We start from the raw sequence: 24,073 nt of genomic DNA on the forward strand, positions 1-24,073 counted from the left end.
GGCTGGGCTGGATGAGAGGAGGCTCCTGCACTGACCGGCTGCTGCCTGGCTCTGTCCCTTATATACAGCACCTGCAAACGTGGCCATCGCCAGCCCTGATGTGCTTGTTCAGCTGCGGGGCTGTTTGCTCAGCTATGAAGCAATAGCACCTGGAGGAAACTGAACCTGCAAAAAGAGGGGAAAACCCAACCCCTGCTTTCACCAGTGCATGCAAGCCACAGTTTTGTGGGTGCCTCTTTATCCGAATGGCCCCTGGATGTGTCTTTCCTCCACAGGACACATCAACACCCATGGTGGCAGCTGGAGGTGGTTGCTCTCCCATGGGGATGTCAGGGGTTTGGGTCTGTGTCCATGTGGATGGTGCTGGGGATGGGGTGAGGAACGGGTGCTGTGTTTTGGTTGTGCCATGGACAAGGTGGAGTCCTTGGCATGGGAAAGACCTGGAGCTGCTGGGGTGAATGCAGAGGAGGTCGCAAAGACGATGAGGGCTGGAGCAGCTCTGCTCTGGAGCCAGACTGGGAGAGCTGGGCTGGGGCAGCCTGGACAAGAGAAGGCTCCTGAAGGGGAGACCTGAGAGCAGCTCCAGTGCCTAAAGGGGCTGCAGGAAAGCTGGAGAGGGGCTGGGGACAAGGGCCTGTAGGGACAGGCCAAGGGGAATGGCTTGAACCTGCCCGAGGGGAGACTGAGCTGAGCTCTTAGGCAGAAGCTCTTCCCTGGGAGGGTGCTGAGGCGCTGGCACAGGGTGCCCAGAGAAGCTGTGGCTGCCCCATCCCTGGCAGTGCTCAAGGCCAGGTTGGACACAGGGGCTTGGAGCAGCTGCTCCAGTGGAAGGGGTCCCTGCCCGTGGCAGGGGTTGGAGCTGAAGGAGCTTTAAGGTCTCTTCCAACCCAAACCAGTCTCTGTTTTCTGATGCTAAGCTGCACTGTTTAAAATCAAAACTCCCCCTGCACAATCACCTTCCTCTTCCCAGCAGTGCCAGTGTCCTGTGCTACCAGTGCCAGCCCCACAGCACATCCATGGGGCCCCTTCAGCTGTGAAATATGGGGTTTTGTCCTTGCCAGTTGAGCTCCTTGTGGTGTGGTGCTTGCCTTGTGGTGCTTGTTGCTTGTCTCATCCCAGTGCTGCAGTGAGAAAGTGGCTTTTGGGCTGTGGATGCTGTTAACATACAGAGCTGGTAAATGACTCACCTTACAGTCATTAACTATTGTAAGTAATTCAAGTAAGCTGAAATAACTGGTAGCCACAGGACTTGTTAAATTAACAAGGCAGGGAACAACTAATGCAGTGGGTTTAGGTTTTTAGCAGCATGAAGACATTAACACCACCTTTAAACACAGGATCTCTCTTTTGAGTGGTTTGTGTTTGCTCCAACCTTGGCCTCACAATGGAGTGCAGTGATTTATGCACCGGCCGTGTTTGCTGTGTGTGACCGGCTCACATGGGTCAGCCCAAAGCTGACCTGGCCCCAGCACCCAGCACCCAGCACCCCACAGTGCCAGGGGTGTCCCTCAGCCCCCCCCATCCCCAGGAGCACTGCCGGGAATGGGAGCAGTGTGGGGTGAGCAAACAGAGCACAGCTGCTTCCTGCTACCCCTGACGCAACCCAGCAGCTCCCATAGTGTGTGATAGGATGGGGTCACACAGCGTCCTCCTACCCCAGCTTGAGCCCATAGGGGTTTGCTGCCGTCTCCAATGTGTGTGGTGCTTGTGGTGGCAGGGACAAGGCTTTAGTCTGAGCCTGGGGCTCTGGAGCAAGGAGAAGATGGGTTTCCAATCATCTTGGAGCGATGTGATGTGATTTGGGCTTCATGTAGAAAACATCAGTTCGGTTTTCTCTTTCTTTCTTCTTTCTCCTCTTGCTCCCTGCTGCTGTCACGATATAATTCATGGTTTATGTTTATCTGAGTAATTTTGTGGAAGAGGGAAACAGGTTCCATTAGGTTTAAGCTGTTAGATACTGAGCTTGTGGAATCCCAGCTTGCTCCAAGCTCCATCCAACCTGGCCTTGAGCACTGCCAGGGATGGGGCAGCCACAGCTTCTCTGGGCACCCTGTGCCAGCGCCTCAGCACCCTCACAGGGAACAGCTTCTGCCTAAGAGCTCATCTCAGTCTCCCCTCGGGCAGGTTCAAGCCATTCCCCTTGTCCTGTCCCTACAGGCCCTTGTCCCAAGCCCCTCTCCAGGTTTCCTGCAGCCCCTTTAGGCACTGGAGCTGCTCTCAGGTCTCCCCTTCAGGAGCCTTCTCTTGTCCAGGCTGCCCCAGCCCAGCTCTCCCAGTCTGGCTCCAGAGCAGAGCTGCTCTCTATGGATGGTGAGGTGATGCACAGCAGTGGGGACCCATCAGCATCCCAGCCTTGTGCATTTGCATTTAGCATCCTGCTGAGGGCTGTGGGCTCCCCAGTGTTACCATGCTGAAGAGTGGAGTTTTTCTGCCCATCCATCTTCCCACGAAGAAGCAAATAAACCCACAGCAGCCCCGTTTCATTGCCTCAGTTTTAAATATTTATTAAAAGTCCAAAAAAAAAAAAACCCAACAAAAAACCCAATCAAAAAAAGGAAAAAAAATAAAAAAGAAAAATAATAAAGTTTTAATGAGAACAAACAGGAGCTGATGGCAACAGAGGGACAAACCTGGGGGTTGTGTGTGTGTGTGTGTGCAGGGGAAGGCAGCAAGCAGGCAGTGAGTGACTGTGATTTCAGCCTGGGGGTACTGGGGCGAGCCGGCCCCGAGGGTGAGGTATTCCTGAGCCAAGGCAGGGCTGCGTGGAGGGTGAGGTATATGGGGCAGATCTGGCTGAGCCTTCTCTGATGGCTGTTGGGAAGCCAGCACCAGGCAGGAGTTAAAGAAGGGCAATGAATACACAAAGAGACTCACAAATAACTTCTTTTTTTTTTCCTCAAAAAAATAAAATCCATAGTCCGTAAGAGACACGAAAACTCCATCCAGGCACTGAAGCGTTTCTGATACAGTACGGCTCTGATTACATCAATATTATTCCTTATATAGAATTAAAGATTACCAGAATTAACCTCTTTAAAAACCAAACCAAAACCAAAAAATCCTCCAAATTTACATATAAAGACTACAATTTTCTACAGAACTTAACAAAACCAAACCCCTCCAAGCCCGGCTGGGTTCTGGAACAAGGAACCATCGCGGCAGTCTTGACAGAGGGGCCAGACAGAAGGGTTAAATACGACCTTAGAGCAGGGAATATGAGCTTAGAGCAGAGGGAGCTGCCTGACAACCGGACTCAAATACAGCTCTCTCTGAGGCTCAGGGCTTGCGGCCCTCACTCCCCTCCCAAAGCAGTGAAGTGCTGATGAACCAGAAGTGAAATAATCAAATTTGCTATGAAAACACCCTTCAAACAAGTGATTTTTGGCATCCATGGGGATTAAAGGATCCCTTTAGAGGTGGCTGTTTCCTGGTTTAGCTGTGGAGCATCACCTCATCCTCTCTTCCTAGAGAGGTGGTCCCATGGGTTCTATACTGGGGGGGTCTGTGGCAAGACACTGTAGCACCTTCACAACTTTAAATAAAGTCATATATATAAAACAAGACACTTTGTTAAGAGCACCAGAGATTTCACAGTGAGAGGTAGAAACAAAGCAGACGAGCCCATCCTCTCTCTCTTATTTTAGCACCAATCTCTTCCCCTCTCCTCCTTCCATTCCCCCCTACTTGGCTTCGGGACTCTCCCTTATCCCAACGCCGCGCATGAGGAGGGATGCTGGTTAAACACGGAAAGGAGGAACCTAGTTTATTATATATTTTTTGTCCTCTTTTCTTTTTCTTCTTATTTTTTTGCTTTAAATAATATAATATATATATTTTGTTTCTTTCTAATATTGCACATCAAAATGCTTCCGGTACACAGAGCAGCCAGATTCAACTCGCAGCTCCGCCTGGGAGACCTGATGCAGCACGTGGCCATCCGGAAGGCGACAAGCTCTGAGAGGGAAGCTCTATCCTTTTAATCACTTTTTCAATGGAAAGAACATTTGGTAACTCAGGAACCAGGTCAAACAAATGGGGTTTAGGGTGGGGGGAACCCCCAAAGCAACCCACACTGCGAGCTGCTTGAGGTTTCTCTCTCTTTGGTCATGGAAAAAGCTTTGTGTGTGGAACCACTGGCAACATCTGGATCCCTTTTCATCCTCGCATCCTGACTGATACCCGCTTCCCCTTCACCCTTGTTAATCCTCCTTCCTACAACCTGCTGAGTTCAGTAGATCACGGGTTCTTTGAGACCTTGAGCCAAAGGCTAAGAGCAAAAGAGTTGACCCGAATGACACAGCCCCGCTGTCCTTGCTGCAGAGAGGTGGGAGAGCCTGTGTAAAGGCATAGGCCAAACATGGGGTCAAAGCCTTGGAGCCCGGTTTCTTGGCTTTGTTCAAAGGAAGCACACGGGGCCGACCTCGAGGTGATATTGCTTTCCTGGCTCGGATGGAGGGAGGTTGTAGATGTTGGCAATAGGCAGCTGCTGAGGGTCCTGTGTCCGAAAGGAAAAGAGAGTCCGATGCCAGCGTCCATCCTTGATCTGTGCAGGAGGGAGGGACAGAGAAAGAGCTGTTAAATTGGGGTAGGAATCACAGAATTTGGGTTGGAAAGGACCTTAAGATCATCCAGTTCCAGCCCCACTGCAGGAAAGGGAGGAATTTCTAGGGTATAAGGTAGAAAAGCCCTGTGGGAGATAAGGGACTGCCCTTTGGGCTGAGAAGGTCTAGGGTGAGGTTTAGAGAGCATTTTGGGGATCCTTTTTGCAGGTCAAACTGAGCTTGAAGTGGTACCCCGAGACATAACCCCAGAGTGAACCCAAATACAGACACACAGCTACTGACTCCGGGCAAGATCCAAGGGGCAATTCCCCCTTTTACCATCTAACTGTTGACACACACAACACTTAACTTTGGACCTGAATGTTTTGCTTTCTATTTGAAGGCTTTTCTACTTGACAGGAGCTGCTCGAGCACCCTGGGCTGGAAAACCAAAGCAGTGAACAGGTAAACCAGACCCGTCCCCCTTTTGGATGGAATACGCAGCACAGGTGTAACTTGAGCCTTGCTGTGTGCAGAATGGGTTCAATGCGACATCTCCATCTCTCTCCCCTTACCCTGCAATCATCCACTGCCACCTCCGGCCTGAGCTGCCCCCGTGCCTCAAACATCTGCCCATTCCAGGCCCGGAAGCGCACGGCGTTATCCGTAGGCTCCGAGGAGGAGGAGGAGCTGTCACTCCATACGGAGGTGTTGAGGCAGTGGATGGTGATGTGCTGCACAGCCTCCGAGCTCAGGAGCCGCAGGAAGTTCATCTGCACTCTGCCGATGCCGAAATCCAGCTGTGAATGGGACAGAGGTGTTAGGGGTACCCCTGGAGCGGGGCTGGGGTGTTAGTGCATGGTGTAACATGGTCCATGTGCTCTAGATGTGCAGGGCTGGATCAGGTCTGTGGGCATTAAGGCCAGATGCCAAATCAATGTGGACAGTTTCCCTATGGACACAGCAGCCCCTTTATTCAGGACACTCAGGTCCTTAAGGGATAACAATGTAAACTTGGAATTCCAGACACACTCCTGCAAAGAAGCGAGGGAACAGGTTCAGTTCATCTGCAGATGAACACTGGTATTGATACTGCTGTTGTTATTACAGGAGCTTCCTCACTAAAAGCTCTGTAGTTAGAAACCTGGATGTTTGAGCATGACCTCGCTTTGTGACCTGGACATTAAATAATCCAACAAAGCCTTTGGGAGCAGCTGTTTGCAGAATTCCTGCTCTCTGTTTGTGCTATGGGTTAAACAAACACTGCTGCAAAAGTCCTGCTTTGTCTTCAAGAGTCAAGAGCGCTCTTGGGTATGGTTTTAAGCTGCATGAGAGCAATTCTGCCTCAAGGTGAAGCCAATGGGCTCTGCCATAGCGGGCAGTGGTGGTGCTCCGGGATGACACAGACCTGGGTAAATATTTCATAACAGTGTATGGGAAATGCCATGCTGGGGTTGAGCTGTGTGTACCTTGGAGACGGTGATGGGGCTGACACACGTCTGCCCACCCCTGGTGAAGTTACAGGTGACCTGAATGGTGTCTGAGGAACAGCCGAGGTTTGGGTCTATCCAGTAGGTACCTGAAGAAACAGAGGATTTGGGGGTTAAAAGGAGCAATTTATCTTTGATGTGATGAGAAAAGGTGAGTTCTAACATCTGCATTACTGCTCCCATGGGAGGAGACCAGTTTGGGCCATGTGAATTGGCCCTGTGGAGGACGCAGCCATTGCATGCTCTGGGCTTCCTACCATCATTCATCTTCTGTTCACAGTTCATGAGGTCTCGACAGATGCGTGCAGGGTTTTCCTTGGTTCCCAGGGGTCTCTTGATGCTCTGAATGAGGTTGCTGAGGTAGTGAAGTGTCTTAAAGATCTCCCCTCCGTGGTCCAGCATGAGGAAGTCTGGATGTTGGTAACCCTGGAGAGAGAAGGATGCAAAGTCAGGTGTGTCTTGGGGGCACAGGATGCTGTAACCATAAGGGTTTGTGCTTTATATGGGGCAAAACCAGTGAGGCAAAGAGGCTGTGTCTGGGATCCAGTGAACTTCATCCCATGCACTCTCCTGAATGGGAGATCTCTAAAGGGATGAGGTCTCAGTCTTCACAAATGAGTAACACAACACAACCATATCCTTTAAAGGGATCTTTGCATTCATAAACCCCCAGATGTTCCATAAGAACAGCCTCAAACCACAGCTTTGTGTATATAAACGTTAAGCACACATAAAGAGCAAACAAAACCTGATTGTTCCCATTAAAGACTGGTGAGTTCAAAAGGACTCTCCTACCTCTGTCTTGAATGCGGTGTTTGAGTCGATCAGTGTCTGGAAAGCTGCCCCAAAGCTGTCTTGTTGCTAGGTTGGGGTGAAAGAGATGGTAACTGAGACTGTTAGAACCTGCCCTCATGCAAGCAAATGCTTCTCAGTCTAGGGCTATGATTCAAGCATTGCTCTGCATCTCTTGCTGGACCTGAGTGTGTGTCTTCAGGCTCCCAGCAGCTCTTTCTGGATGTCCCATCAGCACCTTCGCTCTGCATCACTTATTATCAGCGTTAACAAACAGAGAGAAAACAGCAACTTACAAATGAGGCCGGAATTCCTGGCGGTCCCTAGAAATCAAAGCAGAAAAGGGGCATCAGCCAGAGGGATGGGCAATCACTGCTGCAGAGGTATTCACTCATGGTCTTTTGAATCCTCTTCCCCTTGGAGTCCCTCAATGCAGATGAGTGAGGGAGGCAACAATGCTGTCTCTATATGAGATACTTGGAGATGGTTTGGGCTGAAGCACAAGGAACACTGCTCCATTCACACACACGGTTTTGCACATGAGGAATGGGGCTAGAGCTATAATTTGCAATGAGTGAACAGTCCCTTTAATTTAACCTTGCTTCAATCATGTCTTTGAACCCTTTCCACATATACGTACCGGAGGGCCAGGGTGTCCTCGTGGGCCTGGAGGACCCTAAAGACAGAGCAGCATCAGTTAGTGCAATACCTGCAGTGTACAGCTCTAGTTCCCTGCTGGAATCCTCCAGGTTTCTGACATCTTACAGCATCCTCTCCCTCAAACCCTTCAGGAGACAGGAGGTGGTTTCATTTCATCCACCTCCCGACTCTGAGCGCATCTGTCTTCACCTGGCTCAGTCCTAGTTCATCCCTTGTCCCCAGCCTTTAGCTCTTTAACTATCATTAATGCCACATCCCCAGGTACTCATCACATTCCCTGCCTCCACACCTACCCACCCTGCAGCTTTCCATTTGCTAAAAGCAACCACTTTATTTATCAAGAGCTATTAGTCAGAAAAAGTGATTTCAAACACTCACCCTTGGACCTTGCAGACCCTGCAGAAGAAAAGGAAGGAAAGAAAAGGCAAAAGCTGTCAGAAAATGCTCATTAATGAACCAAAATCTTTATCTATCTCTATATATCTCTATACGCATCTCACTGTGTGCTGTTCCCAAGGTGCCTGTGCAAGGGCTGTGTTCTGCACTGAAGGACAGTGGAAGCAGGGTCCAAGCCATCTAGAGCATAGAGGTTACAACAGGATGCTGATGGCCTCAACATCAGCAAATGCTCTGCTGTGTCCATGGCAATGGAAAATGGTGAGCAAGGAGAGAGGCAGCACCCTGGCTGGTTAGAAACGTGCACTGGGATTTGGGTATCTCTGGGGTATTTGCTTATAGGAGGTCTTGTCTGAAGAAGGCACAAACCAGCCTTCTGCACCAGCCACACACTGTGTGTGCTGGGATGCCTGGAACAAGCCCCTGCTTGCAGCAACAGCCACTGGTTGGTGTAAGAAACAACCTGGAGTGTTAACTGTCCGTGTAATGGGTAACAAGGAGGATGTATAACGTGTCCAGCATCCCCACACATCTCCTGTATGGTGAACACCAAGATGCTGTGAGAAGGTAAAGAAGTCCATCACAACCACAAGAAGAGGACCAGAGGAAGAGCAGAAAGCAAGAACATGCCCTGGAACTGCTCCTTCATACAATAGGGACTGCATCCAGGCAATGATGCTACTTAGGCATGTCCCATGCTCCTGGCCTGGGCAGGCTGTGGCTTTTTGAGCTGCCATTCACTGTGATTTGTTCCTGGTCATTGCTAACGTGATAAAGTGTTAGATTCTGCTGTGGAACTGGGTTATGAAATGGGAATATAAACAGCAGAGCGGGTGTATATGTGCACATGTGGATGCGCATGCACATACGTGTGTACACATGTATTGGGGGGTGGATGTTGTGTGTTGCCCTCACATGAGACTGATGCCACCACATTGAGCCAGAGCCCATGTGGGTACAGTGGAGCCCGGTGTGACTGTTCCTGCTCAAGGAGAGGGACACAGGGTGCAGACCAGCACTTACCATGTCTCCACGGCTGCCTTTGTCTCCCTTGGGCCCCTGTTGAAGCACAGAGGTGGCTGTCAGTGACTGTTATTGAGCTGCCTTGCTGGGATGTGTTGCCACCCAGAAGCTACTTGCAATGACCCAAGTGCATCCCTAAACACATCAGCTCAGGTTCCTGTATTGCCCCGCTCATCCCAAGGCAATAAAATAGCTCATTACTGGCTGTTTTGGCATTGTCTGTGTTCATCTTGCTGGTTTTCACCTCTGCCAGTAGCAGCCTCTGTACCGAACTGGTACGCTTTGGTAGAGTTGTTCCTCATGCAACTATATATGCAGCCAGAGACTAAACCTGCCTTTCAAGCTGCTCATCTTAAAGACCATTTCATTTCACTCTTTACAGCAGGGATTTACTCATGCTGGCCTCAAGCATCTCAAACACTGCTCTAAAACACAGGCAGAAAAAGTGCAGGTACTTACTGGGCTTCCCTTGGGACCCTGAATGCCAAGCGGACCAATAATTCCTTCTTTTCCCTAGGAAAGAAATGATAGGTGTGAATCATCACATGGGAACTGAGGGTTTGCTTTTACCACGTCAGACCCAGTAAAGATGCTGAAGCTCTTTGCTGCTTCTCAGCAGCACGACCATGGTATTTGCTGCAGCTGAAATAAGCTGTTTCAAACCCAGCTCCATCGACACAAACCATCACAGTTTGGTGTCACAGCCCATGGAAAACCTCAGAAAACCCAGGAATAGAAGGATCTCAGTGTAGCTGGAGCTGTCTGGGCAGTGGATATAGCAGTGAGACTGTCTCCAAGGCAGAAGATACCCATGCAGTGAAGAGGGCACTGTGCTCCTTATAGCACCCTGGAGCCACATAGAAGCAAAGGGGGGAAAATCCACCCAAAGCAAACAAACTGAAACCCACTCACCATGAGACCAGGAGGCCCACGGGGTCCCTGAATGCCTTTGAAACCGAGGTCTCCTGGGGGCCCCTGCAAGCAAAGAGGAGATATCAGGTCCCATTAATAAACACAGCCCGTATGCTTATGTCCTTGCTACACAGAGGTGCTGCCTCTTGTCTATGGGAATGGGAAAGCCCAGTTTCTTAACAGCTCTTTTCCCACTCCTGTTTTCCAACAGGAGCTTAAAGCAATCTGCTCTAGTGGAAGGTGTCCTTGCCTATGGCAGGGGATTGGAACTGGATGAGCTTTACTGTCCCTTCCAACACAAACACAAGCATCTGAAAGATGTTTATGTGGGGAAAACAGCTCCAAAGTCTATTGAACAGCCCTTTTGCCTCTATCGTCTACTCATTTTAACAGGCATAAGCACCAACAAAGCATATGCAATGCAACTCAATAAATGAAGATGTATTAACTAAAGGAAGTTGGAGTCACAATTCAATTTCAATAGTTTCTGCACAGCTGCTCATAAAGCCTTTGCAACAGCTACTGCATTGTCTGTCCCCAGTAAAGAGGGACTAGAAAGTCAACTGGTCACAAGACAGCCTCTTACCTTTGGCCCAAACATGCCTGCAATCCCGGGAAATCCTGCCTCGCCAAAGTCTCCCTGCAAATCACATCCAAGACAAACACAAGGACAAAGAACAACAGTAAGTTCACATTGAACTGCTGGGCACCTGGAGGCATCTTCAGAGCAAGAAACCCATTGGTATTGTTCAGGCTAAGTAGGACCAATGAGAAAGAAGCACGAAGGGGGAATTACACAAACATCAGCCTGAAAACAACTCCAGAAGCTCTCATGGACTCATAGATTACTTAGATCCCAGATTTAACCTTTTTGTCCCCAAATAGGGGCCATGCTTACACTATTTCTAGCCGATGCTTGTCCAGCTTGGACCACCATCAGCAGAAACAGGATGGAGCATCTATTCTGATATAGATCTTGTCAATTCATGCTGAAAATAAATAATCCCCAAAGCCCTTTAAAACAAACTCTTTTTATTTCTAATGCCTGACCTATTAAGAGATACCCATTCAAGCTGTCAAAAATGGGCATGTTCCTACAACATAACCTTGCACTCAAACCCAGGACAACTGTGCATATCCCCTTATCCTTTCTGCATATCCCCTTATCCTTTTCCTAGCCAACCCTGCTGGGATTTTTGCTCTATTTTGTAGTAATAATAATAATACAATATTTGGAATGCCAACAAGCTCGGATGAGCACATCACATGCACCCTGAGAATGAAAACCCCACAGTGGGTAGCATGTGCTTGCATAAACACCCTCATCTCACCATGTTTGAGATGCACAAGCTTTGATATTCCTGCGCTTCTCAGATGTCAGAATGTGAAATGATTCAGTGCTAAGGAAAAAGGGTCAGAAACATGCACCATATGATTCATTTACAGTCGTAGGAACATCAGGGATGGAAAAGGCTTGTTTGGCCTCACGGCAGGAGTGTGTGACCCATGCTGAATTGTACTTTATGGGGTGTTTTACAGTGTCTTGTTCAGCCCAGTTGTAAATGACTCAAGCGATGGGGTTTCCACCACCTCTATTACGAGGCTATTCCAGAGGCAGTCAAGAGAAGTCAGTGTTAGGAGGATTTTTCCTGCCACAACAGTGAGAAACTGCTTGGCAAGGAAGGGCTTGGTTGGACTCGGTGGAGCGTAAAGAACTTTCCAGGGATACAAATTGATTTAACTGCCACTTTATGGATCCTGGAAAGGAAAACTGCTACTAACAAAGGACTAAGGTCTTTCCTGCAATAGCAGAACCAAGCAAGCCCTCTTTATATAGAGGAATTCCAGGCAAAAGTGGGAGTCAGAATGATTTCAATGCCATGGAGTCATCTCAGCTAAGGGGACCCCATCACTGTGCAGCAAGGTAGGCAAAGGCAATACTGGCCAAATGACCCTGCCACTTGTGGACATGAGGCAAAATGATGTTGCTGTTCTATTGTTGGCTTGAACACTGCTATCACAGGGTTTTCTATGAAATATCCAAACTAGGATATTGTAATCGAAGTTGCTGGGGTCTGTTTTGGCCCTTGTTTTGTGTTAGACCCAATTGTTCTTCCCATTGTGTTAATTTTACACCTATGGCCTAACTGGTCTAGTTAGGTGGTCATCCCATCTAAATAGCTTATATGTTGTCAATATGACCTCAAAGTGATAAAGTGTGACGCTTCTGTACTAAACAGGGCAATCCCACCAGCACAATAAGGAAAACCAGGAAGGTTTCGGATCCTGCCTTAGAGACAGGAGTGGGAATTTAGCTTCTGCTTTGACTGAAGCTAAAACCACAGTGACACCTGCTCCTGCACCTCCTGCATGTCCCAGTGCAGTTACAGACACCCTCCTTCCCACTCTGGGTGCCTCAGAGTGCCTGGTTCACCTCCTTCACTCAATATCTCCCATGGGCTCCCACTGCGCCTGTAACAGCTCTGATAAAGACATTGCTACTGTCTCCCACAACATCCTCATAGATAAGCTAAGGAAGTGTGGGCTTGATGAAATTCAACAAGGGCAAGTGTAGAGTCTTGCATCTGGGCAAGAACAACCCCATGTACCAGTACAGGTTGGGGGTTGACCTGCTGGAAAGTAGTGAAGGGGAAAGGGACCTGGGGGTCCTGGTGGATAGGAGGATGACCATGAGCCACCAATGTGCCCTTGTGGCCAAGAAGGCAAATGGCATCCTAGGGTGCATTAGAAAGGGTGTGGTTAGTAGGGCAAGAGAGGTTCTCCTCCCCCTCTACTCTGCCTTGGTGAGGCCGCATCTGGAATATTGCATCCAGTTCTGGGCCCCTCAGTTCAAGAAGGACAGGGAATTGCTTGAAAGAGTCCAACGCACAGCCACAAAGATGATGAAGGGAGTGGAACACCTCCCTTATGAGGAGAGGCTGAGGGAGCTGGGTCTCTTTAGCTTGGAGGAGACTGAGGGGTGACCTCATCAGTGTTTACAGATATGTAAAGGGTGGGTGTCAGGATGATGGAGCTAGGCTTTTTTCAGTGATATCCAGTGGTAGGACAAGGGGCAATGGGTGTAAACTGGAGCATAGGAAGTTCCATGTGAACATCAGGAAGAACTTCTTTACTGTGAGAGTGACAGAGCACTGGAACAGGTTGCCCAGGGAGGTTGTGGAGTCCCCTGTGTTGGAGATATTCAAGGCCTGCCTGAACAAGTTCCTGTGTGATGTACTCTAGGTTACCCTGCTCTTGCAGGGGGGTTGGACTAGATGATCTTTTGAGGTCCCTTCCAACCCTTGGGATTCTGGGATTGCTGAGGGTGCTTGAGATGGTTCTGCAGCCTGGCACCACAGGCATGAGGATGCTGTGGATGCTAATGATGTCTTGGGGAACACAGGCATGGGTTACACATCCCTGTGCACAAGTGAGCAAGGAAATGTGCATGACGGAGGCAGCTACGGTGATGCTCCAGCACTCACACACAATCTGGTTATGGGTTCATCCGTAAAGACTCTCCCAGGGTTCACCCTGATATCCCAGCCTGTGGATCTGCACACTTTCCTGCAGGAGACACCTTGGACTGAGGTCTGATCAGCTCCATTCATCACTAACCGGTTGTCCTTTAGGTCCCGGATCGCCAGGGCTCCCTGGAAGTCCTGTTCCTCCCAATGATCCTCGCTTCCCTGTTTGGCCAGTCTGTCCAGGCAATCCTCTTTCACCCTAAAAATAACAGGATTCAAGTAATTCTGAAGGACAGGAGCTAAATATAACAACGCTCAGCCAAAATAGCCATAGATGGAAAGCTGGAAAACTGGCTCATCGGGACAAGGAATGTGGTTTCATCAGGAGATGCTAAGGCGGATTGCTGCAGGATGCACCAGTGATGGGCACGGCTTGGTCCCCTCCTGAGCTTCACACAGAGCATGAGCTTCAGCAGAGTTGTATTGCATCAGGGCTAAGGTCAGGGAAGGGGTGAAACCTCTTCTGTTTGCACTTCCATGTGTTGCCTGTCCTGCCCTGCAGCTTCCCGTAATCCCGTGCCCCTTGCAGGCCAGCAAGTGATGATTAATCCGTCTAAAACGTTGAGGATGTGCCAAGACTTCAGTTGGAGACCTGCAATCCAGAGCCTGCAAAGCCAGCGTGCTTCCCAGCACCAGCGACTGCAGAGAGGGGCACCCAGCACCAGACATTGCTCCCCATCAATTCCCTCTGCCATGCATCGGAAGCTGCACAAGCCCCAGTAACTCCACCTGGGAGAGAGGAGCAAAGGTAGCGAGAGCCAAGGATGGTTGAGCAGATGGAAAAGGGGCAATAGATTTGCCTGGAGCCAGGTGCTGATCTGTCACAACACACTGAGGTCTTGCAGTCGCTTATGGTAGCATCCTGTTATTCTACCCAAGGCAGCTGGAGGGCAGCAAGTGACAGTCCAAGAGTGATGAATTAAGGGAGGCAGTGATTTAACCCAGACCTGAGAGCCTCTCACACCCAGCTGGAGGCTTCCTGTTCATTGAGTCTGGTTACAGAGGGCTGAATTGCTGCTGGTCCCGTTTAGATCCTGTGGCCTGGACTAGGGTAATGACCAGGAATAAACCCCCAGGTCACTAAAGCAGCTTGGCCCTGCTTCCACCCAGAGTGATGTCCAAGCCCATCCTGGCTAAAGCCATTCCAATGCAATAAATACATGCTAAACCCCAAGCAGCACAGATTTCCCTTTGGCAGTTCAGGCCTAGCAAAGCAGCAACCAGAGGACACCCAAATCTCCCAAGGAGTCATCCCCTCTTGGGCATCCTCCAGGCAGGCTGCAGCAGCTCCTTTGCTACTTCTCCAAGGCCTTGTTTCTAAGCCCTGTTTGTATTGAAAGAAGGTTAAAGTGTTCATAGTGAGGGTATGTGTTGTATGTGAGCTCAGTGAGCTTTGACAGAGGAGAAAGGGTCTTTGGGACATTCAGCTGCTGCGAGCATCATGAGAATGGAGGGATGAAGGAGGAAAAGGATCCATGGAGCCTCTAGCTAAGTGAAAAGCAGCAGGAGAAGAGACTTTATTAGACCTTGGGGAATCCAAGCTTTAGAGACAACAGGCTCACAGACAGGGTTGCTCATAGCAGTGACATGGAGAGTCAGAAACTCACCTTGAATCCTGGTGGTCCCTGTGCCCCGGGGAGTCCTGGTATGCCAGGGTTGCCTCTTTTGCCCGACATCCCTGTCACTCCTTGCTCCCCATCATCGCCCTGCTCTCCCTAGGAAAGAAACACAGAAAATGTTATGGAATAAGATGCTCTTCCCACCTCTGCACAGGGATGAGGGAGTGGTGAGATCCTGCCTCAGCAATCACCATGGGCAGGGGTGCATCCAGAAATCTATGCCTGCAAGAAACACTGGTTTATTTATTCACAGGCTTGGCAATGCACAGGCAGCATGTGAGATATGCAGGGGGATCTATGATCACTGTGGGTACACGTAAACTGGACCATCTATAGCTCGACAACATCCATTTCTCCTATGCTACCTTTTGGTTTTCCAGCTCCTAAGCTGCCTTTGCTATTGATGCTGTATTAGACTTCCAAACTCACCAGCATCCCAGGCACGCCATCCTTCCCAGGCACTCCATCCACTCCAGGGGCACCCTCTTGACCCTGCCTTCCCACCACTCCTCGAGGACCTGGTAGGCCAAGGATGCCCTAAAATCACAAAGGAGTCAGTGATGGAGCTCCTGGGCAGCATCTCCTGGAGCAGAACATGGAGGTGTTACCTACCGGTGAGCCTCTGCTCCCTGCGGTGCCCCGTGCTCCTTGCTTTCCTTTTTGACCCTGCAAGTAAAGCCAGACAGACATCTAGAATTGCAGCAGTTCTAACCCAGCTCCACTTGGGAGCCTGACTGAGGATGTGCATTTGGATAATGGTTGGAAAGAGTTTTGTAGACAAAGGAGATTTATAAAGTCAGTCGCTCCAACACTGGGCAATGAGCTGCTATTTGGTTTTATTACAAGTGATTCTTCGTACGTCTTGAGAGTTCTAGGGCAGGAATGAATAGCTAGAAGGCAAGGACCTACATTTTTCCTAATACGGAGCAGATGAGGACAAAGAAAGCAGGATGAACTCGAGGGAGGACTCAGTGCACTGGCAAACATTAGAACAAGATGCTTAAAACCTGTGTCCTCTCTCAGTTCATGGGCAGCTCAGGGCCAAAGCAAGGGCCCAGTGAGTCTTCTGCATGGCTTTCAGGAGGAGCTTTCCTCTGGGAGGTGGCTCCTGTTTTGGAGAGTTGATGGGGATGAGAAGGGTGTCCTGTGTCCGAAGAGTGCAATGTGAATAGAGACATGAAAAGAAAACCCCCCTGAGGTTTGTTAGCTGGGAAAAGGATTAATTTGTGCAGAATGAATGGAAAACTCGGCCTCATCACCTTCACCAGGGCTCTCTCTCGGTGAGGTCATGCACTAAAGCACTCCTAAATGGAAGCGCAGCCTCTTCTGTGCATTGTTTCTCCATCTGCACAGGACCAGCTCCATGAAAGACACGCTCCTGGGGGTGCTTTCTCTGCTATTCATTACTCCCAAAGGCAGGTCCAGATTGTCCTTCCATGGATAGAGTTTAATCCCCTTATCACCTGGTCCACTCTCTCTATACCAATGTATACTGCTACAGGTACCAGTAACACCTACAGGAGGTTAAACTATCCCCTGGCATCACCCCAGCAGGCTCAGATTCAACGTCCTGACATCTGCTCAAAGGGAGCAGGGATTTGCTGAGCACTGAGGTCACATTCTTATGTTTTAGCAAATAAAGCCCCTGATCTGTGAGAGTAATTAGCAAGCTGTCATTAGAGCCAGATGTGGGGGAAGGAATAGGTATGAGGTACTGTGATGAACCCTGAAGGACCCATGTGTGCTGTGTTTCCTTGCTCAATGAGGGCAATAGAGAGACTCTTCCAAGAAACATAATTGCATGGATAACGGGACTCCAAATCCATGAAGGTTTCAAGCCAGAAACGTTCATGGCTCAAATGAGAGACATTTGCCTGGCTCAGGCATCCTTAGGGACAGAGGAGCCAGCTGGAGGCAGCACAAATAGGGGTATGAGAAAGAGACACATCCCCATGGCAGTGACTAAAGACCTGCTCAGGCTTCACCCATCAAGCTGAAACTGTCTTCATCTTCTTTAGCTCCACCAAGCCACCAAACTGTGGGGCTTGGACACTCAGATGCATGTTCACAGCCCTCCCAGCAGGGCCTTCAAGGTGCAGACCATAGGGCAAACCACACATAATGCTTAACTATGCAGTTTCTTTAAGCCTGGGACACTATAAATCCACCCTGCTGAAACCTACCACATCACCTTTGGATCCCTTTGCTCCTGGCTGACCTGGTGGTCCTGGATCCCCCTGCAAAACATAAGCAAGAAAAAGCTGCTTGCAATTCTCTTCTGGCTGTTAGCTGGCATCAAGCACAGCAAAGAACAGCCCTAACGCTGACTGTAGTGGGGAACAGCCTGTGCTCAGACAGCCCTCGTGGGGGAAAGAGGGAAAGAACTGTCTCCAGAGAGCATTTAACAGGGTGTCAGTTGGATCAGTGCTACCCCTTCCCTTGCACTCATGGAAATCATTCCCTAAATTCCTGATGGTGCCTGGAAAACTGTGCAGGAAGCTGGCAGGAAGGAGCCTGTTGTGGGAAAGGTATGGCAGTGACTGCACAGTGACTGCATCCTTAGTGTTGGTGCTAACTCCCTTCTATATGCTGCAGCCCTCTCCTTGGTTTGGCCTGGCTGTCAGATACTAGAGATCTACCTATGTAGGAGTGAAGCAGAGAGGATATTTCACAGCTCTCTTACTGCTCTCTTCCCCATCACACACATCTGCACCTTTTCTTCTGGCCATCCAGATGTATGTATTCGTGTCAGGGCAACTGTTGGGCTGATACCAATGAGCCACGTGTTTCTAATGCGTCTTTACTTAAAGAGCTTCTGCTCCATCTAAAACACTGACATCCAAGGTGCTACCACCCCTCAGAATAAACTGCATCCACTGGGAATGCAGCAGCTCTACCCACTTCAAGGCCATTTGACTAAGATTTTATCCCAAACCAGAACCTGTTGCTCTTCCCAGCAGCCCTACAAAGAATGGGAATTGATTCCGTTATTTCCCAATACAAACTACATTCAGTGTGCTGCACTCACAGGTGCAGTAGTCACATATACAAGTTAGATGCTGCTGTATACAACAAGGGCATAAAAAGTCCTTCCATTAAGTTTGGATTTAATTTAGTCTTTCATCAATGCAGGCAGAATAACATGTTCTCACCTCACAATGGCCCATATCTCACCAGCAGCATGCCAGATGTGTCATTCCCAAGCAGGCCCCTCTGCTGTCATTGTCATCCCCCATCACCCATCTCCAAGCTTTTTAGTCCCTCTCGGATCACTCAGAAAAGACAGTTTTGGACACAGGCTTCTGAGAATGATCCCTGTTTCATCACCCATTTGAGTCTCAACATGGACTCAAAATGCCCATTGTCTAGGCCTGGCTCATGGAAATGCACACATTGCATGTCACAGCTGAGCACATTCCTTACTGCAGCCCTTCCCACCTTCCTTCCTTTCTGCATCTGCTTTTCACATGCAAGGGACATTGGGTAGCTTACAATAAAGCAGCATCTCTTACAGGTAAGCCTTGCTGGCCAGGTTTTCCTCTTTCTCCATCAAGTCCTTCTTGACCCTTAAATGAGAAACAGAGAGGGGAAAAATGTTTATTTGTGAGTACTTCTGTGGCAATGGGAAACAAGGAGGGATGTAACGTGCTCTATTGGAGAAGATCAATATATCTGCATTCTGCTGATACAGAAATGTTGAAGCTTGCAGGTAGTGTACATGCTCCTATGGATGTGCATTGGAAGGGAATAGCTAAGGGAAGCTCTAATCACCATCTAAGCAGTAAAGAAGGCTTTCTAATGCCTTCCTAAATACACACAGCACTAATGTAAGTGACCAGCTGGAGACTGCTTGCCTATAAAGTAAGGCAGCAGCACTTTTACCCTGGTGAATTGAAACTCTTGTATAGATTACTACAGTGGGTCACCCTGACCTGCTGGTTTTGGATGGAGGTAAGACTTAGTAAGACTTTGCAGATCAGTCAGTGAAGATGTCCTGCAAAGAGAGCATCAGGAGCACAGGGAGTAATTCATAACACTGCTATTGCTTTTGACAGAAATACCAGTAGTGAACAGAGATCTCCCCATGAAAGACAATACAGCCATGGCCACATCAGTCTGGAATTCACCAGCACTGACACGACCTCTCTGGTACCCATCTTCCCCAGGGGATTTCCTTGGTAACCATAAATACTGCTGGTGAGATGGTCCTGCTCATTCTGCCAGTGTAATGTGCTCAGGCAAGGGCATGGCATTGTGAGATGCTGACCTGTAGCACCCACATCTGCTTTCAGAAACACTTCAGGTATAGATATCTGAATCACTCCTTGTCTGAAACAACCATGTGCAGTGGTTGACAAGGGAGCATAGTTATGAATCATGACCACTGGGCGAAGGGTTGACCTTCTGTGGGCTGACAGATGCAGATTGGAAGCTCTCCCCCAAGACACCCATTTCGGAATGATGCATTTGGAATAAGACTCACAGGATAACCAGGGTCTCCGGGCTCCCCTCGATCACCTCTGTCACCAACAGGACCCTACAACAACACAACAAGGTGGCCATAAACAACCTGTCATCCGCAGTACCTCAGTGGGTTGTGCGTGTTCTACAAGGAGCCAACCCTGCCAAAATCAGGCCAGGGCTGATCAGAGAAGGGATTTAACATCTTACTCTGTCTCCAGGTGGTCCCTGTGGGCCTTCTACCTTCCCATCATCTCCTTGTTCTCCCTGTGAATCAGAATGCTCGTATTAATACAGACAGCAGATGCTTCTGTAGGACCCAATTCAGTCCTCCCATACCATAGGCTCCTAAGTCAAAGCCTCTGTTGTATCATTTCTGTTGCTTGCTTCACAACCTGGAGCACCCTGACTCTTCACATTGCTTTCCTGGCCTCTCTGCTGCTTGTTTCTGTCTGGCCTAAACTGTCCTCCCTAAAGAGCCAGGTGCAAAGGGTTATAGAGCTTGTAATTACAACAATATGGGAAACAGTCTGCTCTGACTTCAATTGCCTACAGTCAAACCAAGCTCTTTAATGAAACCTTTCCCCACCCTCACTGAGGGCTGAGCTGTCATGGGCACAAGGGTGGTCTGGATGGGCTCCCTGGTTGTGTGCCACCACTGTGGGTTTGCTTTACAAGTGGTCAGGTGAGAGGGTCAAGCAGCTCCAGTTGCTGATGGGATGTTCCACACATGGTTTGGTTGGTAGATAACATCACTGGGTTTATTTATAGCTGAGATCTCTCTAAAACATCCATAGAGATCCCTCAAGACTGAGCACAGACACTGCCTTTTCTTCATGCTGTTGTGTAAGTCACTCAGGGTCATGGTGCCCTATTTGCTCTGGAGCCTGGCTCCGAGACAGTGGTTTCATTGCTCCCCATAGAAGACAGCCACATTCCAGCTCCTCCACTTCTTGGCTACTTCATATCACTCAGTCTCTGGCATTCTGGCTCCTTGGGATGAACGTGTCTCAGAGTGCCTTTTACGTTGCAGCTAATGGAGAGGGGAGGTCTGGGGGTTCCTGGGGCTGTTGTGTTTGGGGTGATCCTAGAGCCTTGCAATCCAGCCATCCACAGCTATGCAGAGCCAGGTTTTCCACAGACTCGTGTAGTTCTCAGTGGTTGCTCCAGCCCTTTCTGGTGTATTTATGACTGTTGAACCTTCTCTCTGGGCTACTCCTATCTTCTGCTTTCGCTGTAGCTGCTGTAGTAAGGGTGCTTGGGGCAATTTCTTAGTGATTTTGCCTCTAGGAGAAGACATTTGGGGTGATTTGCTTGGTAGAATGAGGCTCAAGATTTGGCAAAATCTATTGCCGTTAACAGGTAGCAAAGAGCTCAGTGCATCTCTCTCCATCACACGCCTGCTGACAGCAACATTTCCTTTCCCTGTACTTCAATGTGTTGGATGGATGTTGCCAGGTTTCCACATATACTCACAGGTTACTTACTGTCCTCAAGAGACCATGCGCTCGGTGGGGAGCTCCAACATGTTTGCCTGGTGTTTTGGGGAGGTATCATGGTTGGAGAAATATATAGGGAGAAACTGTGCCAGGATGGCTCCAGAATGTAGTACTGAGGAAAAGGATGGAGACGTTTGGGTGGTGGAATAAAGAGAAAGGGAAGTAATGCCTAACAGGCTCTGCCAACAGTTTCCAGCCCTACTGAGCTACTAGTCAGTAGCAGAACCTGGCAATTTGTTTGCTTTCTAGCCATTATCAAAGGCATTAGGTTAGAAGGGAATCGAAGTCACCATTCCTTAAGTCTCAGGGAAAAAAACCCAAGAGGTCCCATTATACGTGTTACTATGCAAAAGTCTTGGCGCTGATTTCTTCTTTCCAAACCGGATGTGAACACCTTGACTTTTGGAAGCTGAGATGCGATGAACTCAAGCAAAGCTCAGTTCTGGAGACCCTTGAAGAGCATCAAAACTCACACACTTTCTCCCCAGGGCTGAGTTGTAGCTTTGTGTCCCTTTGAGTCTAATTCCCACCTTTTCCTTTGTCTTCTGACTGCAAAAACCCTGCAGCCTGGTGAGCAGTGAACCGAGCTCCCCCAAGACTTCCTTTGCTGCTCAAGGGGGAGATGAAAGGTTTGTGCTAATCCTTTGGAAAGTTGCAGTGCAAAGAAGTTAGAGTAAAGGGCAGCAAAGTAAACATGTTGGGATACAAATGGAAAACGCATGGGGAAGAAGGGAAGGCTTGTTGTTGTTGTTGGCTCCTGTCCCAAAGTGAGATACACCAGTTTGTAATTTCTAAAAGGATCCCATCTGGACTGCTTTAAGCAGCTGCCAAGTGCAGGCGTCTGCTCCGAGCAAGGCCTCTTTGAGGAGCTGTAAATGTATTAAAGGCATTGGAGTAGCTGGCTGCTATGGCACAAGGGAGCTGGATTCCATAGGAATGCCTCTCATCAAGCTGCTTGTTTCTCCGGAAGAGGGAAGACCTTCCCTGCTATTGTTCGTCCTCCTTGTTTACTGCGTTATTTAAAGCTCATAGAGCAGCCATAGACCAGTTTTTGTTTCCTCTTCACTTTCTCAGATTCGGGCTTCCATATTCATGTTTGCACGCATGTATGAGGTTACAGATGTCCAGAGGGAAGGAATCTGTCCTTAGGCTGGGTTCCAGGCGACTCTTAGGGGCTAAGAAGAAAAGATGGATAAGAAAACTTAGATGCAAGATCCTGGATGCTGAAGGAAATGATGGTGGGGGCTCAGCATGGGATGCTGTGCTCTCCTTGCTCTTCAGCAAGGTACCAAGGCATTTGAGACCTGCTGACCTTCCAGGAGGACATGAGTGAGATCTGTCAGTGCTCATTAGAGACCTGGCTGTTCTCAGCAGGATGCTTTAGAAGTTTTGATGTCTTTGTGAGGCTTCAGCTTGGATACTTGCATGTGGAATCCATTCCATCATCAGCGTTGCTGTGCTCTGATGACACAAGATCCATGTTATCTCTGAGGGAGTGCTCTTCCAGTGTCCATTTGCAGAAGAATATCATGTTGGTGAAGAGGAGAGTGCTTCACTGAGAGCTTCAGGTCAATAATTTGGGGACCATTTACTACTGAAGAGATGGGAGCTTTCAAGAAGATGGCAACTTTCAAAGGTTCAAGATAAAACAACAGGCAATTTAAACAGCAGGGATATGTATCTGCACATCTCTTACTCCTTCTGCTGTAAGGCCAATGACTCATCTTGCTTTTGGTAGCTGCAGCTCCTAAGTTCTCTGCCAGGATGCTCAAGTTTCACCAGTGGGACTGTGAGAAACCTCTGGCCAGGCTCTCAATTGACATTGAGCTTGGTCATAAGCTTTCACATTACTATCCTGGGCTGGTTGTGCTTGGTTAACACTTGCCAGTTCCCACATGGCCACTCAGCAGAATACACCAGAGGATGAAAGCTGCTGAAGTCTGGAAGAGCAAGAGGTGCAGCTTGGGAAGCGGATGGGGCAGCGTTAGGGTGGAGAGGAAATCCAACAAGGCATCGATGGAGATGTGGAGCGACAGGAACACCACCAGCATTGCTGGTGATGAAATCCATCCTCCGTGGACGCATTGCAACAGCAGGAAATGACTGGAAAAGCAGCATGATCACCATTCATTCCGACAGCAATGCAAGCAGCTCACCCTGCCCCATTGACTCTCAACCACCAGCACGGAGACTCACTGCAGCACAAGGAGTGTCCAGGCAGAGCACAGAGAGCAAGCAGCATGAACAGGGTGTCCTGACACGCAGGAGCCTGAGCTGAACAGATGCATGTGGATGCAGAGATGAGCCCTTGGGATCTCCATCCCACAACCTCCTTTTACAAGCAATGGTGCTCCTTGCACACATCCAGCTGCAATCCCACTTTGGCTGTGAAAGTGAAGCTCTCCATGATGGGGAGTGGAAAATGAGTGAAAAGAGCTCAATGCATTTCCCCTCTTCATGGGGACCCCACGACTGACCATTGCCAATGACCATCCCTCCCCTTCCCACGCTGGGGCTGCTGAAGGCACGTGCGGGCTCTGTGAGTACAGCCAACACCACCGACAGGAAACCATTAATGTGTGAGTCACTGCTCCAGCCTGAGCTGGTTACGGCCATGCTGACTCAGCAAAAAGGGGAAAGCACAAGGGGAAAGACTCAGGCCAGCTCTGGCAAGGGGGTTGTCGAGAGCAGAGCAAGAGCAATAAAGAGGAGAGACCAGTTCTGCCCCCACTTACAACACGCATTCGGCTGATTTAAGCCCAATTTGGTCAGGACCAGTTAGTTTGTGCTGGGTGCTATTCTGACTTGATCACAGGAAGCTACCAGTCTGATTTCCTTTGGTTTGGATATCGAGCAGAATTTCTATGGATGCAGGAAAAATGTGTCCCCAGAAGGCACCAGCCACCATCACAAGGGCATATGGAGTCTTACCTTTTCCCCCTTTGGCCCTGGTGGTCCAATTGGCCCTGGTGGTCCTGCGTGTCCCTGTGGAGAGCAGACAGCATGTGAGACAGGAAGGAGGTGTTTGACTGAAGATTCTCCCTCAAGCCCTCTGTTGTGCATCCCATCTTTGGAGGGACTCATGGCTCATTGCAGAGATGAGGGACTCTTCATTAGGGACTGTAGTGATAGGACAAGGGGTAACGGGTTCAA

The 24,073-nt window shown here is 49.2% G+C and overlaps 1 protein-coding gene across 1 annotated transcript in view; it reads right to left on the reverse strand.

The window, feature by feature from the left end:
* Positions 1 to 2,549: 2,549 nt before the first annotated feature.
* The window catches only part of COL27A1 (collagen type XXVII alpha 1 chain), a 153,294-nt gene continuing 131,770 nt past the window's right edge, over positions 2,550 to 24,073 (reverse strand). Inside the window, exons 41-61 of the mRNA XM_034067355.1 lie at positions 23,852 to 23,905; positions 19,632 to 19,688; positions 19,444 to 19,497; positions 18,473 to 18,526; positions 17,144 to 17,197; positions 15,573 to 15,626; positions 15,390 to 15,497; positions 14,949 to 15,056; positions 13,433 to 13,540; positions 10,401 to 10,454; positions 9,815 to 9,877; positions 9,362 to 9,415; positions 8,903 to 8,938; positions 7,862 to 7,879; positions 7,464 to 7,499; positions 7,120 to 7,146; positions 6,827 to 6,892; positions 6,289 to 6,457; positions 6,011 to 6,120; positions 5,117 to 5,341; positions 2,550 to 4,543 (exon numbers count right to left, since the gene is read on the reverse strand). Of these exons, the coding sequence (XP_033923246.1) occupies positions 4,397 to 4,543; positions 5,117 to 5,341; positions 6,011 to 6,120; positions 6,289 to 6,457; positions 6,827 to 6,892; positions 7,120 to 7,146; positions 7,464 to 7,499; positions 7,862 to 7,879; positions 8,903 to 8,938; positions 9,362 to 9,415; positions 9,815 to 9,877; positions 10,401 to 10,454; positions 13,433 to 13,540; positions 14,949 to 15,056; positions 15,390 to 15,497; positions 15,573 to 15,626; positions 17,144 to 17,197; positions 18,473 to 18,526; positions 19,444 to 19,497; positions 19,632 to 19,688; positions 23,852 to 23,905 (1,656 nt within the window). The 3' untranslated portion in view covers positions 2,550 to 4,396. The remainder of the gene's footprint in view (positions 4,544 to 5,116; positions 5,342 to 6,010; positions 6,121 to 6,288; positions 6,458 to 6,826; positions 6,893 to 7,119; positions 7,147 to 7,463; positions 7,500 to 7,861; positions 7,880 to 8,902; positions 8,939 to 9,361; positions 9,416 to 9,814; positions 9,878 to 10,400; positions 10,455 to 13,432; positions 13,541 to 14,948; positions 15,057 to 15,389; positions 15,498 to 15,572; positions 15,627 to 17,143; positions 17,198 to 18,472; positions 18,527 to 19,443; positions 19,498 to 19,631; positions 19,689 to 23,851; positions 23,906 to 24,073) is intronic.

This window comes from Melopsittacus undulatus, chromosome 11 (assembly GCF_012275295.1).
Source record: "Melopsittacus undulatus isolate bMelUnd1 chromosome 11, bMelUnd1.mat.Z, whole genome shotgun sequence".
Taxonomy (NCBI): Eukaryota; Metazoa; Chordata; class Aves; order Psittaciformes; family Psittaculidae; genus Melopsittacus; species Melopsittacus undulatus.